This window comes from Platichthys flesus, chromosome 3 (genome assembly GCF_949316205.1).
Source record: "Platichthys flesus chromosome 3, fPlaFle2.1, whole genome shotgun sequence".
In the NCBI taxonomy this organism is placed as follows: Eukaryota; Metazoa; Chordata; class Actinopteri; order Pleuronectiformes; family Pleuronectidae; genus Platichthys; species Platichthys flesus.
The window spans coordinates 4,029,250-4,044,295 of record NC_084947.1 but is presented as its reverse complement, the minus strand read 5'-3'; the positions used below and the strand labels follow the sequence as shown (position 1 = coordinate 4,044,295).

The 15,046-nt window shown below is 41.4% G+C and overlaps 3 protein-coding genes across 3 annotated transcripts; 1 reads left to right on the top strand and 2 right to left on the bottom strand.

Annotated features, from left to right (window-relative positions):
• Window positions 1–561: 561 nt before the first annotated feature.
• On the bottom strand, window positions 562–8,344 carry rnft2 (ring finger protein, transmembrane 2). Its single transcript, XM_062382093.1, has 10 exons — window positions 8,210–8,344; window positions 8,030–8,107; window positions 6,969–7,486; window positions 6,781–6,857; window positions 6,075–6,175; window positions 5,596–5,749; window positions 3,268–3,417; window positions 2,178–2,243; window positions 1,955–2,056; window positions 562–1,440 (listed from the first exon to the last, which is right to left on the bottom strand). The coding sequence occupies exons 2-10, from the start codon at window positions 8,074–8,076 to the stop codon at window positions 1,306–1,308; spliced, it is 1,350 nt and encodes a 449-aa protein (XP_062238077.1). The 5' UTR covers window positions 8,077–8,107; window positions 8,210–8,344; the 3' UTR covers window positions 562–1,305.
• Window positions 8,345–8,383: 39 nt separating this feature from the next.
• On the top strand, window positions 8,384–11,498 carry spring1 (SREBF pathway regulator in golgi 1). The gene is made up of 5 exons (XM_062382094.1): window positions 8,384–8,838; window positions 9,642–9,798; window positions 9,880–10,031; window positions 10,235–10,348; window positions 10,941–11,498. Exons 1-5 carry the CDS (start codon window positions 8,740–8,742, stop codon window positions 11,022–11,024), a joined length of 606 nt encoding a protein of 201 aa, XP_062238078.1. The 5' UTR covers window positions 8,384–8,739; the 3' UTR covers window positions 11,025–11,498.
• A 1,979-nt stretch (window positions 11,499–13,477) lies between these two features.
• LOC133950694 (uncharacterized) lies at window positions 13,478–15,046 on the bottom strand. Its single transcript, XM_062384787.1, has 2 exons — window positions 14,861–15,046; window positions 13,478–14,175 (listed from the first exon to the last, which is right to left on the bottom strand). The coding sequence occupies exons 1-2, from the start codon at window positions 15,023–15,025 to the stop codon at window positions 13,714–13,716; spliced, it is 627 nt and encodes a 208-aa protein (XP_062240771.1). The 5' UTR covers window positions 15,026–15,046; the 3' UTR covers window positions 13,478–13,713.

Sequence of the window (15,046 nt, the reverse complement as noted above, 5' to 3'; positions counted from 1 at the left end):
CAGTGATGTAATCCTCCCCTGGTAGAGTGGAGGGAAAAGCTTACTAATAGGACTGACTCCCACGGCGGGAGTGCATCCATCACAAAAGGGTTTGAACTGATTCAAGTGCATCTTCAGCTAAAATGAAAGCAATCCTGAAAATAAAATGCACTGAAATAGACCGGAGCCTCATCATCAGCACTGTACTCTCTACATAAGCTATACTGTAAGTGCAAATATTACGAGAGGATGAATGTTTCTATGGGTGTTTTCTACAGTGTTTACATGATGTTTACACATGTTGTTATTCTGTAGCGTTCTCTGTTGGGGGCCGTGTTAAGTGGCTTTTCTATGATAAAGGACCTGTGCATTGGAAGCTTTACTGTTGATGCTGTCTGTGATTTCCTGGAAATAAGCTTTCTCTGATATAACGTGTAATGTCTTTTATAAAGTGTGTGTTATTTATACTTCTTAAATATTTCATATGGATTTTTAAGTAGTTCAAGACAATAAAGATCTTTCTGAAACAAGTTCTCTGCTCGTGTCGTAATAATTGGATAAGAAGTGGGCTTGACATGGTGAGCTAAAGTGCTTTAATTCAAAAGATGTTCACATTATCCTAAAGGAAATTATACATGTTAAGAATATCCACAGATGAAATGAAGTTTCACAGATGAACTCCCACTGTAAATTAATAACTGAACGTTATCGTAAAGTAATGATCTGCACGAAGTACAATGAACTGTTGATTAGGAGAATTAAAACAAATCACACACCACCTTATGTTCATTATTCAAAATCTAAATAACCGTATGGAACAAATGTTCGCTGTTGTTTTCTACTTGCAATCTTTTGTGAGACATTTCCCCCTTTTGTTCAAATAAATATGGCAGACATTTAAATTATATACCAAATCAAAATGATATATTAATAAAGAAAGTTATACAGGCACGATTTATACACGATAAAATCAATAAGAATAAGAACAAATCTATGTTTGCTGTGATTATTTACATTAACAACTCTTGTCATGTTTAAAATGTGAAACAAATTTATAACAGAGGCTAAGTCAACGTGTACAGATAAATGGGACTATTGCCACAACAGCACAGCTCTGTTAAAGCACGTGGCTCCTACCAGCAGCTTCATGTGATGCTCAACTTGCCTCCCAGATCAAAACCACCACCTGCAGTGTGTGTTACTGCCATTGCGCTAAGACCTGATTTTAAGAATTACCAAAACAGAGAAACACGACACACCATCTTCTGCGTTGTGTCACGGCACGGCTGCATCTTTGCGGGAGACCGTCCATCACGTGGTCACGGCTCAGTATATCTGGAAGTGAGCCGAGGTGGTGCCGTCCTTCCAGCAGCGCATGGTCTCGATGACGGTGGAGCGGCACAGTGGACACGTTCTCTCCCGGTCGAACCACAGGCACAGGCACTCCTCACAGAACACGTGCTGCACAAACAACATAACGTCTCTCTCTCTTAGAATCAGTTGTAAATGCTTTGGCAGAAAATATAGACTGTTACAGACTCAGTAGCTGATACTAGAGCCTGACTCATTTATTGTTTGGATGCTAAAAATTAAAAAAACGCATCAGTATCAGTGTTTATATTTGCAGATATAAAAAAATTCTCTATTACGGAAAAAACTAAGAATTTCTTTGTAAGTTTTATATATTTGGTTGTATTTTATTTACAGTTATTTATGATTAAGTTGTTGATGTTTAAACTATGAAACATCAAGCTTCACACATTTCTCTCTCATAAGAGTTTGATAACTACACGTTAGGAATCATTGTATATGTACTTCAGAAGTCAGTGTCAGAGGTTAGAGAAAAACATTCAACCAGAGACACAACAACTAGACACTATTTTACAGCCTACGTTTTTTTTTAATTTCTATCTTTCAGTTTTAATCATATTTCTAATTCTTCACCTTGCTCTAATCAGTGTTATCAACTCTTTACCTGACAGAGAAGGGCGATGGGATCTTTGAAATCAGCCTGACAAATGGCGCAGACATCCCCCGCCTCGCTGCACTGCTGATTGCCGGCCCTCATTCCATAACTCTGGATGAATAAACAACAAGTTTAAGGATCAAACATTTATTAAAACCTTCAATGCAAATTGTGCACATCTTTGTCTATGTGTCCTCAAATGTGGAATAAATTAAAAGAGTGAGAATCTGACCTGGGAGCTGCAAAGCACAGCCACGGCTTTACATATGGCTGATACACGTCCACAGATGTCAAAGGACTGCAAAACAAAGAGGACAAAGTTAGCGACATATAAAACTTAATCCAAAAAGGGAACATGAACAACAACTGTACAAAATGTCATATAGATCCATCCAACAGCTGCTTGGACTCCTGAAAACCAAATATCCACCTCATGGAGGTCTAACAGTAATGTGGCCTGATCCCCCCCCCCCCACCCCCCTCATTCAACTGGTCATCAACCACTACATACACTGAATCACTGGTGTATAAAAAAAATACAGATCTGCAGTTGTCATAACACGTTTTTAAATGTATGTCAGTGTCCGTGTGTAACTATAAATAATCATTCAGAGATTCATTCATCCGAGTTCCACTGAAACAGTTTCACTATTTCTGCTTCCCACACAATGATGTGACTGTTTCAAAACAAGAGTCATGGACCTACAAGAACTTTCAGGTTCCTCTTTGATGAGTGAGTGGCTTTGCTGTGACCTCACTGTGGGTTCCCGTCTTCTTCAATCTCCCACAGGTCCCTCAGCCGAGGGGAGGGGACCATACTTGTTGTTGTGCGTCACTTTTGCCACATCACAACTTCCTGTGTGCAAAATCCAGGCCAACGTTTTTTTTGACGGAGCTCGTCAACCACCTTCACCACAAATTTCAGGAAATGTGCCTAAATATAATTAATTTGTTTTTTAATTTGTTTTTCAAAATGAATTTGAAAGACTTGCAGTACTGTTTCGTTAGAACTAATGGTTTGCTCAGTAGCTATCATTGTAGCTATTGTCTTGGGAAACTCAGTTCATATTTGTCACAGCGAGACAACAACTAAATTCAATTAAAATATTCATAGAATTTGGTCACCAGAGGACGATTCCTAATCATTCTTCTGAACTCCTCACTTTCATGGAGCTCCACTCTCCATTCTGGTTCTTCTCCTTTTCCGTTCTCTCAACAGGAACCTTTCCTCCATCAGATGTCAGAGAAAGTCTTACTCTGACATCTGCCATGCTTGCCATGTTTCTGGTGAGATAACTGTGCCTGTTTGGTTCTGTGATTACCTTGCAGAGGCTGTAGATGATGATGAGCGTGGCTCCCAGGAAGTAGCTGCTAGACGGGTCTTCTCCCATGATGTACTTGTACCACAGCTGGATGGGAACCAGCGCCCTGAACAGCTGGCTCAGGTCCTCGATCAGCAGGTAGAACTTACCCTGGATAAACACACACAATTAGAAACAGGAATAGCTGCTGAGGCCACTTTAGAAGCGTTAATCAAACTGTGTGCCCATGTGCAGATGGCAGTTATGTGAATGTGCCAACTAAATATTTGGAAAGGCAGTGTTTTTGAAGGAGAAACTACAAAACAGAGAAGAATTGGACCCAAGTTTCAAATAAATGGAAATATTTAAACAACGTGTTCTTCCTCTGATCCACTCACTAAGAGTCCGAGAAGCTGAGAGAGCCGAACAGCTTCGGGGCACTCTTCTATCTAGTCAAGAGCAGTGCAGTATTAAAAGCTTAAAACAGCACGCCTCCAGCCCAAACATGGCGGCTGTCCAGAGCTCCACAGTTTCACAGCGGTACAGGCAATTTCCCCACTCTGCAAGGGAAACTGGCAGCGGCTCTTTCCACCTGCTACCCATCGCCCACATTAAACCCAGCCCTACGGGGGCCTCCCCGGCTGCCTTTAGCGGACCTCCCCTCCCATCCATAATCACACAGAAGAAATCAACTTCTCGCTAAGACCCACTCTGCCGCAAAGTGATTTGGGACGCTGGTAAAAAAAAAAAGGGGGCTGCCGAAATTAAAGCAAACTTGATTCCCCGTTGGTCTCGTGGCATCCCAGCCTGCATAATGACTTCCTGGATGGCAGCTGACAAAGATGGATGACTGTGGGTAAAGAGCCACGAGCAGCCAGGTTGGTAGGCGAGGAAGACCTCCGCTCGTGCTTAATTCATCTTCCTTATTGTCCCCTCGGCCTCGTATCCCACAGTGCCCATCACGCCCACGCAAAAACAGTCAAATCTGAAGCCTGGACTCGAGCCAGGGAGTCTGAGTAAGCTGCACTTCAGGCCGTGCTTGAGTGGTTTCCTACTTATTTGGTTTCATTACTTTGTCTGATTGCTTAATCTCCTCCACCACAGCACAATAACACAACTTTACATTTTCATCTTTACTTTGGGGACGTAATTGAGTTTTTAAAATGTTGGCTCCAATTTCCATATCCTGATCAACACAGAAATCACTTGTTAATCCATCTTTTCCTTTTTTGTTCAGGTGTCTACAACCATTTTTATAAACAGTCTTTGTTTGAGGCCAATAGAACAGACCAAGTCCAAAATAACCATAAATTAAAAGAAAGATCTTCCAGCCATGAATGTTTAAATTCAACAATGAATAATCTTAAACACGTCATTAATAAGATTAAACACAAGCAGTAAATACAAGCCTAAGAGGTCATGGAACTTCTGTGTGTGTGTCTGTGTTGTGTAGACTCATGCTGACTGCAGAAGTAGGATCATAAGTGTATCGCTGGTTGGATCCACTAATGAAGAAGACAGGTCTATTATGACTGATTGTGACTTTGTGGAGTTCAGAACAGACTCTATGAAATGAAATCTGAGACTTCCTAAAACTCAACATGTATCTATGGAAGCCATCAAATCCTCTACGTGTGTATAGCATATCTATGTGTGTGTGTGTGTGGGTGTGTGTGTGTGTGTCTGTGGAGGGTACAGGTAATGGTCGAGCTCTGGGGAGGGATGACCTCACCGCTGCAAACCTCTTGAGGGCGAATGAGCTCAGTTGCTGGCTGCCGTGGTTCTGACCCTGCAGGTCTGTTTATCAGTGGAAAATGTAATCCTAATACTTTGTAACCCGTCACTCGCCAAACACACAAACACACACACACACCAGGGCTGTACCTGTATGGAAGTCTAAATGCATCTGTGTGTGTGTATGTGTGTGTGTGTGTGTGTGTGTGTGTGTGTGTGTGTGTGTGTGTGTGTGTGTGTTTCCAGACACAATCTGTTGCCTCGGGCCAGAACAATGCACACAGACATGCACAAGCTCACCTAAGGAGGCCCATTTAAAACCTTATGAATACAAAACAGCTTCACACTGTGACCCTTCAGCACTTTCTTCACTCTGCGGAGCATTTCCTCGTGGCTGAGCAAATTTCCTATTTCGTAAATTATGAATAAAGTTTCACAACTTTGACAGTGAACTTTACTGCGACCGAGTAAATGTTTAGCCTGAAAAACATCATCTATGCCAGTCTATCAAGATTGCATTTTAAAGGGGCAATCCACAGATCTTTATCTTAGTTTATAAGAACAGATTTTCTGTGGACGTGCTCAGGGTCAGAGGGATGAATGAGGATTTCTTACCCTGGATTTGAACGCCAGCAGAATCTTGGGCAAAAAGAGGATGAAGCATTTCAGGCCGATGGTGAAATACTTCAGGACAAAGTCAGTGATGCCCACAGCCCAAATCAGGTCGAAGAAGTCAAAGCTGCTGAGGTTGGGCTTGGCAAATATAAGGCTGGAGGAGAAAATATAACCACATCTAGATGATCTGTTATTGGAAAATCTGGTGATTTCACTCAGGGTGGATGAACAATGAACAACAGCAAAACAAATGTTAATAAAAATGAAGTTAAAAACTAAAAACCATGAAATGAACACAAAATACTCACAGGACAAGACCAAACAAGAAGAGAAAGACTCCCTAAAGGAAATGGAAGTAAAAACAAAATGACTTGCACAACAGAGAATGAATGGAAAAACCTAATTAAGTCATTAAATCAATTGAAATCATACGATGGCTGGGAAAGAAAAACAAAGCGACTATAAAAACCACACTGTACCTGTTGTGCAGCTCCTCGTGGCTGAACGTGTAGTAGATATAGAATATATTCCCTGAGAGGAACATTAAGATCCAAAGAGCAACAATAACAGAACGTTCCTCCTGGTAAAACAAAACAGACACATTGTGTAATGGATTACAAGACTGTCTGGTGCATTACACTAGAGAGCAGCACAGCTAATGAAAATAGAAACTGATGAGGGGAAGACAAATCAAACCTAAACATATTTATGACATATAATGGGGATCATTTTAGGCAGAATATCCTCTAATATTATGTTGTGGTCATGTTAACACAAAACCATCAGACTATGAGAGGAAAGACTTCCCGTGTCGAGAGGGATACGTGTTTATTGTTGCTATAAACAAAGTTTTAACACAACTTTTCAGATGCATTCTTTTTTCAGCCAATTACCAGGCTCGCCTCAAAGATTTATAATGTTGACGTTTGATCGTAGAATGTGAATTGTGTGATTTCTCCCTCTGTGTTTGTAAATTACAACTGTTGCCGTATATGTCATAGATCCCGCCTCCTCCATGTTAGCGAAGGGGAAACGGTCAATGTGCTCAACAAATTAAACTTTGGCAGTGTAGGTAGTTCTCATCGCTACACCATGGACTTGTGTTCAGGGTCAGTGTCAGCAAAGGTCTTGTCAAAGTTGAAAAAATATCAGTTATAGCAGTTAAAATATTGTATTGCTTTTTACCCGTAATGACACTTGGTGCCTGAATGTGGAGTTGGCATAAGCGAAAGTACTGGCCATCCCCACGCACACAGCGATACCTGCGGATGAGAGAAGCAACATCATCACTAAACCAGACATAGGGAGTTGTAAGTGGTGCACAACTACACACTGGTAGTAGCACTTGTTCTCTGCTCTACAGGCTGGTTTACCGAGCTTATGCTGAAAGCAGACTTTAGCCAGCAGAATCAGGATGAAGGGGAAACCCCTCTGCAGCCAGGTGACCACCGACTTCAGCTCGGACAGGGCTGGTCCCGGCGTGGACGGGTCCTCCTGGCCCTCCTCCCTGGAGCCATGCCTCTCCGAGCCGGCCGACGTGGCGGCCTGCTGGAGCAGAGAGGACGTCCTGTGCTGCAGCGCCTGGTGGTGGAAGTGGTGATGGTGGTGGTGATGGTGGTGCTGCGGCGGGCGAGAGAGAAAGGATCCACCCTCAGTGCGGTGGGGGCCCCCTTCTTCTCTGGATGATGCGGTCATCTGGATAAAAACTTCAGGGGGAGAGCCCAGGACTAAGCCGGCTGCCTGGAACTGGGCGGAAGAGACAGAACCGGAGGGGACACCCACAAGGCCGGAGAAGATTTGCTGGGGGGAGACGGCTGAGTCGGGCTTCAGGCAGTCGAAGACACCTCCCTCATCAAGGCTGCTCTCGGATCCTAGAGTTTGGCTTCGGCTCCTGAATGGGCAGAATACAATCAGCCACAATGGAGTTTGATAGAGGTGAGGTCTGGTTCTTTGTCTCCAAACTGGGAAAACATTTATTTTGGAAGGGAACTCAATTACACAACCTTTATCCTTTATCTTTTTTATCTTGTAGTATTCCCATTTTCATTGAGAGTAGTATTTCTATAGTTATTTCTTACAACACTTTCCCCTTGTGATGCTCCGTTGATTGTGAATTACCTCAATCGATGAACAATACAGGTCTTATTGTATTCTATCTTTTTTTATCTTATCTTGACTTACCTTATCGTATCTTATTTCCATCCTATATTATCCTAACTTATCTTATCCGATCCTATATTATCTTATTCTATCCTATCCTATAGTATCCTATCCCAACTTATCTTATCCTCCTATCATATATTATATTGTCTTATCTTATCCTATCCTACCCCAACTTATCTTAACCTCTTCTTCACATATGACACTAACACTCTGGTATAAGACCCAGAGGAGGAGAACCAGCCGCTGCCCTGTGAGGAGCCAGCTGACCCACCTTTCAGAGGGCATGCCATCCGTGTTGCTGCTGTGTCTCCTCTGCATGGCCCAGTGCTCATCCCCGCAAGGTGCAGCCCTACAGACACACAACACGGACACACCTGTTATTCATGCACGTGTGTGTCTGTGTGTGTGCGTTTCTTGTGGTAATCTGTAAAGACGTGTTTTAATGTTTTACCTGAATCGGTTACGTGAAAAGCTCCTTCTCTCTCCTCATCATTAAAAAGAAAAGCTGCCTTGTCTTCGCCGGACACTTCCTGTATGACGTCACCGCGGTGCGCGTAGCCGACCAATCAGCGGCCCCGACCCCGCCGAACCACTTCCGTGTTGGGAGTGTGTTTTGCTGGCTTTCCTCTGCCCGCACGTCACAGTCTCTGGAAACGGACTTTTAGTTTTATCTTTAAACGACACGAAAACACGCCACTGGACTTCGTTACACTTTATTTGTCTTGTTTTAACAATAACATAGTTTAACTTCACTTGAGGAAAGGGAGCTAATGCTAACTCGGCTAGCTAGCAGTTCCAACAAAGCAGTCTTTTGTGATGTTAGCTTAGCCGCTGAGACGTGTTTACCACAGCCGAGTGACCCAGCCTGCACCATGGGTTAGCTAGCACGACTGCGTGGATGCTGTCCGGATACAACGCCTCTGGTCGGCTGTCAGATTGAAGCTAACTAGCCCCCTGGAGGCTCCGCGACCAAGCCATGCTATGATGATGGTGCTGCGGCGGCTACTGAGGAAGCGCTGGGTGCTGGGGGTCGTCTTCGGACTGTCTCTCATCTACTTCCTCACCAGCACACTCAAACAGGTAGAGAAGCCCCCCCACCACCACCGCACCTCCTGCACCGGCTGGTGATAGAGGTGTAGGAGATGCTCGATACATCATGGGATGTGCAAGGGATCCTGGAGCTGTACAACTTTCTCAATCTTCTGAGATGTTACACAAAAAAAGAATGTCACAGTGAATGTGCAATGACAGGAGGATGTGTGTATTTATACATGGCACGTGTGGCAGGGAGATTAAAATGGTGTCAGAGGGGAGAGGGCCTTGAATCAGATCTTCATCACCACATAAAGATATGAAGCTAAACAGTATGATATCCCAAATATAAACTACAGTGGTAACCAGTAGAGTGCCACAATCCCTTTATGGCAAAACATTAAAAACTCATGAAATCCATTTTTTATTTGGATCTGCACATTTCACACCCCTGTAAATATCACTCTCTGAAAACACGTCTGATTTAGTTTTTCAATGTTAAAGAAGGTGATAACAATTTCAGATATCCTCCCTGACCCTCAAGGAAACTTGGTTAAAGGATGTTTTGAGTTTTTCTGCCAACAGACAAGCGCATAACCTCCTTGGCCAAAGTATAAAAGTTAAATTGTTTTTTATAATGACCTCTATGGTCTGGCACATGCAAAGTACCAATGTATTACTATGTTATTGGCTCTTGATAAATGCTGAGGTGGTAATGAACCAGGAAGCAGTGGCCATTTTTACTTTCTGCTCCTTCAGAAGCTTTTGTCTATCGTTGTCAATGTTTTATGTCTGCACTTTAAATTCTGTTTTCATGACCTCACACGACCTCCCTGTGTGAATTTGTGCAGGAGGAACGAACCATACGGGACCGCACTCTCCTAGAGGTCCGAGACTCAGACCATCGTATCCCCTGGAAGGTTCGATTCAACCTTGGTAACAGCAGCCGACAGATTACTCAGTGCAGGAACTCCATCCAGGGCAAGACGCTGCTCACAGACGAACTTGGTGAGTAATCCAGCTCTCTACCATCAAAAGTTGTGTTCCCTTCGATCCACGCACATGCTGATTTGTGTTAATGTTTTGCAGGTTACGTCTGCGAGAGAAAAGACTTGCTGGTTAACGGCTGCTGCAACGGCAATGCGCCCAGCTCCAGGCAGTACATCTGTAAAAGCTGCCTGGCCAATGGCTGCTGTAGCATCTACGAGTATTGCGTGTCGTGTTGTCTGCAGCCTGATAAGGTATCTCATCCGTCACATCAAGGATGTTCAGGGACTTGGTTTGTTAATGCAATCAGACACATGTCAATTTTGCAAGACTTCAGGGTTTATCCAAGTTGAAAAGATGATCTGTAAATTCAAGAAGTTGAATCTTGTTTTGAAAAAAGACAAAAAAAATTAGCAAACTGATATTTTACACATGCACCCTCTCTTATCTCCTACAGCAACCTCTGCTCGAGCACTTCCTGAATCGAGCAGCCGACGGTTTCCAGAATCTCTTCACCGCTGTGGAGGATCATTTTGAGCTCTGCCTGGCCAAGTGTAGAACGTCTTCTCAAGTATGTGATGAGACAGAAGGATTTAAAAAGTCCTCCATTCTTTTCAGGGATGAAGATTTTTGTCCCACAGATAATCAACCATATGTCTCACTTATCTGTTAATGAACAGTCACTATTTTGCTCATTTATTTTTCATAATGTACTTTTCACAAGCTGCCATAGTAATATAGATGAGTAGCTCTAAAGAAAGAAATTAATGTATTTAATTCAGAAGTATGACTGCTGCAGTCGAGTATTATAATTTCAGTTAATGATTAAATTCTCTGGAGATTAAAATATCTGTTCACATTTATTCTTCTGAGGCTTCATTGTTATTCTCAGTATTCAATATTAACTGCTTATAAAATTCAGAATATTAACTTTTTCTAAATCCCCTGTTAGATTTGATGAGAGCAGTGTTCCAAGATCAGTGTTTTATTGTTTCTAGAGTTGATTGAATGTTTTATTTAAATTCTTCTTGGTTTGCTGTTCAAAAATCAACCACCTATAAATATTCTAACATATGCTGTTTTATAATTTAAAAAATGTCTGCATTGTAACAAACACAAACTTAAACTTGTGAAATGTTTTAACCTTTGTTTCTTTCGTCCAGAGTGTTCAACACGAGAACACCTACAGAAATCCTCAAGCAAAGTACTGCTACGGAGAGAGTCCTCCAGAGCTTCTCCCCGTATGAGCATCTCCTCCAGAGTGACGGACTTACAGGAGCAGCACTGGGCCCATGAAGCCTCCTGGTGGGACTCCTCAGGCTGTTTGGAGCAGAGACTCTCTACACATGAACTGCTGCTGTCTTGGATAATTTTGCATCATAGTGGCAAAGGAAGGAAAGAAATCCGAGACCAGCTTCGACAAATAATGGACAAATTCTATATGTGATTTGATTATTTACACTTCATAAGTGCATAGAATGCTTCATACGTTCATCCGTGATGATCATCAGGTTGTAATAGCAGGCAGCTCATCCATCAGGACTAGCTTCAAACCAGTTCATTTCATCCAGTAGCCCTCATTTTTTAAACTGGGAACATTTAACAGCTGTTTAAATGTTTCGTTGAATATTTTCAAGCAGCAGAGAATGTGTCGTTAGGTCTGTGTATAGTGCATGCATATGGAACAGCTATTTAATAAAAGTGACTGTGAAATAAAATCACTTAAGGTTAATAGTTGTATTTATGAATTTATGACATAAATTCATCATTTTTTTAAATGTTGCCATAATGTAAACGCTAGTTTGACACTGGGGTAATTTGTAGTTTACCACATGGACTAAAAATATATACGATGATGCATATCTACTTCCTCATACCATCCAGAATTGAAGCCAAAAATATCACGGATATGGGAGCTGGAGTCTGCACAGTGGCTATCGCAACGGTCTAGGTCCCGCCTATACTTGTGCTGGAACAATCGCACATTAGTATCGGCTTTCAATCATAACGTTTCACCGTTTTTAAAGCATCACATAACTAATTGAAATTAAACTTAGGGGAAAAGTGAAAACTTGGATCAAATATCAAATTTGACGTGTACTTTGACCTTTTAGTTTGGTCCATGTCTCATCTACGAACATGGGGGAAGCATATACACTGCAGCCAGTTCTATGGATAAGCGAAGGCCACAATAAAGACATGCATTTTAAGGTTTGTTCAAGAAGCTTACTGTTAAAATTTAGTTGAAGAAAACACACAATAACCAATCATTTTCGTTTCTACCTCTAAATGAGCAAACTTAAGTCATGTTTATTAAAGGTGAGGAAATTCAGGTGCAATAGTAAAAGTTCAAATAGATAACTGGAACAATCAGTCATAATCGTCTGTAAGAAATTGAAGGATCATACAAAATGATGTTTTCCAAAGTGTTTAAATTTCAGGAACTTTGTGTTTCAGCGATAAAGATTCATTTGCGGCTCATACAGGACAAGACATTGGAACTTCTTACAGAACATTAATCCATCACTTCATTTATGGACCAGACTCACATTAATCTCTGCTACGGAGCTGCTGTTCTCCTGCATTGTTCTGACGAGCCTCTGACAGACTTATCGGCCTTTTCTCTGCACTGTCCATCTGTCCTTGGGTTTCACTGTGCAACACAACGACTGGAGTCCGAGCCTGCAGCTCTGTGAAGCTGATTCTTATCAGCTCCTCCCTCCACCTCCGGCGCTGTGGCCCGCTCACAGGGGAGTGATGGCCAGAGCTGAACAATTAATCATCGGCGAAGGCTGAGAAAACAAACTGTCGTAATTAGGAAATTGTATCAGAGCCCTATCTCATTTGGCAAGTTGATTAATTACCGTCACACGGGAGACGCGTCAATCCGGACACAGTTCTAATTGAACAAATCTGTTTCTGAGGTATTCAGGGAAATCCAGTTACTCTGCAAAAATTTGATGAAAAGATTGATACCATTCTTTTCAGCTGCAGCTAGCAGCTGATTTGATGAGCTTTCCATATTAGAAATAACATCTTTGTTGGAGGTCATAATGGGGATATGAACGGCTGCATTATCAGCCTGCAAAGAATATATATATATATATATGCACAAATGCACACACACTGTATTTATGACAATAAGTGTTTACAAGTCATTTAAGACTATTTAAGTCAAAGAAAAGCATTTACAGTAACAACATCTGCAGCACAAACTGATTTTAGTTGTCAGTTACAACATGCATCTGTTTATTGACCTTTGACATTTGGAGCCAGTGCTCAGGCCACTGCAGAGAGTACCTGTCTAACTTCAACATCTGAGGATGTGCTCCGAGATTCAGGAGAATAATTAGATGAGTAGGCAGAGGACTTGTGCAGAAAAAGTTTTTATTGAATAACAAAAAATATTTATGACACAGTCAAATTCATTTTCCGGGCTTCAGGTTTTATACATCTTGATCTGTAAACTCAAAAAGGTGAAATGTAATATGAGCTTTTTTTGGTAGACGCTGCATTTACAACTTATGTTTTTGTTTTGTTTCCTTTCTGATAAATTATTAAATAAACAACAGTAATCCATGAACTCCTGAATAAAAAAAATAGATATAAATATATATAATTAAAAAAGCATAGAATCAGCCTTCAAATAATAACAATAAACATCATAATAATAATCAGAATAATGACTTCCGCCCTTTTTTAGAAAATAAAGACATATTCAAGATATAAATATAAAGATGTAATCTAAATATTCCGATAAATGTAATTTGATTCACATAATTCATATTTTAAACAAATAAATATTTGACTTGGTTTCGGGGCTTTAACACAAACATGTGACAAATGAAGGAGGAAATCTTCGGACTATTTGTTCCAGTTGTGGATTCACACAGTCAGGGGACGTCACTTTACTATCGCAGGTGTTGAGAAAGTTCTTCAGAGTAAACTGTTAAATGTGTGGAGTAGCCGTTTCAGCCTCTGCGGGACACACATGTTCTTCATCTCCTCCAGTAGCTGCAGCACGTGTTCTTCCCAGTCCCTCAGTCTGACAAGGACAAGCCATCCATAATTTTTTTTAGCATAAGTGTGACCAGCGGTCAACCTCGGCAGGGCCGGCTTCGATGGCAAAGGCACGCCAGGAAAGAAGCCCTTGAGAAGATGCTCTACTTTAGATGAATGGTGTGAGAGTCGGTCCTTGACCCGCGACAGGGGCCCGGCCACAGGTTCTTTGTTTCCAAATATTTCTGAGTGATGCTGCACAACTTTCAAAACGTGCAAACGGAAGAGCTCGTTCTTGACGTAGACGTCCTGCAGCTTCTCAGACACGTTGACCCCGGACACCGTTGAGTCAGGAACCACCTCTGAGCTGGAATTAGACCTGGGTCCATGAAATGTTATCTGTAAGAAAGAAAGAAAAGATCTTATATGAGTTCATGGAGTTTGAGTGGTGATTGTAAAATGCAAATAAAAGTAAAAATCTTATGAGAAATTCAGGTGTAAAGGACATCATTTGAATTAATTATAGAATAATTCAAATTTAAAGGTAAAAAAATAATTTCTATTTTTCTACTTAGACTATTCCACAGATTCTCTTTGAGATGAAAATACGTTTTTGTGTCATGTATGTTGCAGCTGAAAGAGGTGTTTATTTTGTTGAAGTCTATTTAAAACTACAATATTAATTAATTTCTTACAAAACATCTCAAGAACGTTCATCCGTTTGTTCTGTTGCAATAAAAACAAAAGCACCAGCGGCTCCCCTGCTGAGTCTGGGTTGAAGAAGCTGCTCGATTAGCGTTTGCTGTAGTATTTTAATCTGACTTCCTGAGAAGAAAGATATGAGCTGCAGCTTCGTTATTACAAAAGCAGATTAGGTCTTTTTTTTTAAATATAATCGCTCAAAGGAAGCGGTGGAGGAAGGAGCTCAAAGAAGAAAAATATCTGTATGATCATTTTGTCAGATATCAAATCAACAGCTGTGCAAGATCCAAAATAAAATATCTGGTGCAAAATGTCCCCACAACTCAAACACATTAAAATTACAGGAGATATATAACCTGTAGATATACAGTATGAGACTTACATAGTGCTTCAGTAGGTCTTTGGCTTCATGTCGCAGCAGCTTTGAGAGAGAGACGGTGCTGGGTAACTCACTGCAGCTCTTGTGAGCTGGAGCAGAAAACACAGGCCTCCACTGCAGTTCCAGGATTATGTAGACGAAAACTGAACAAAGATAAAGAGGAGACATGTGACTCGAGTGTAACACAGA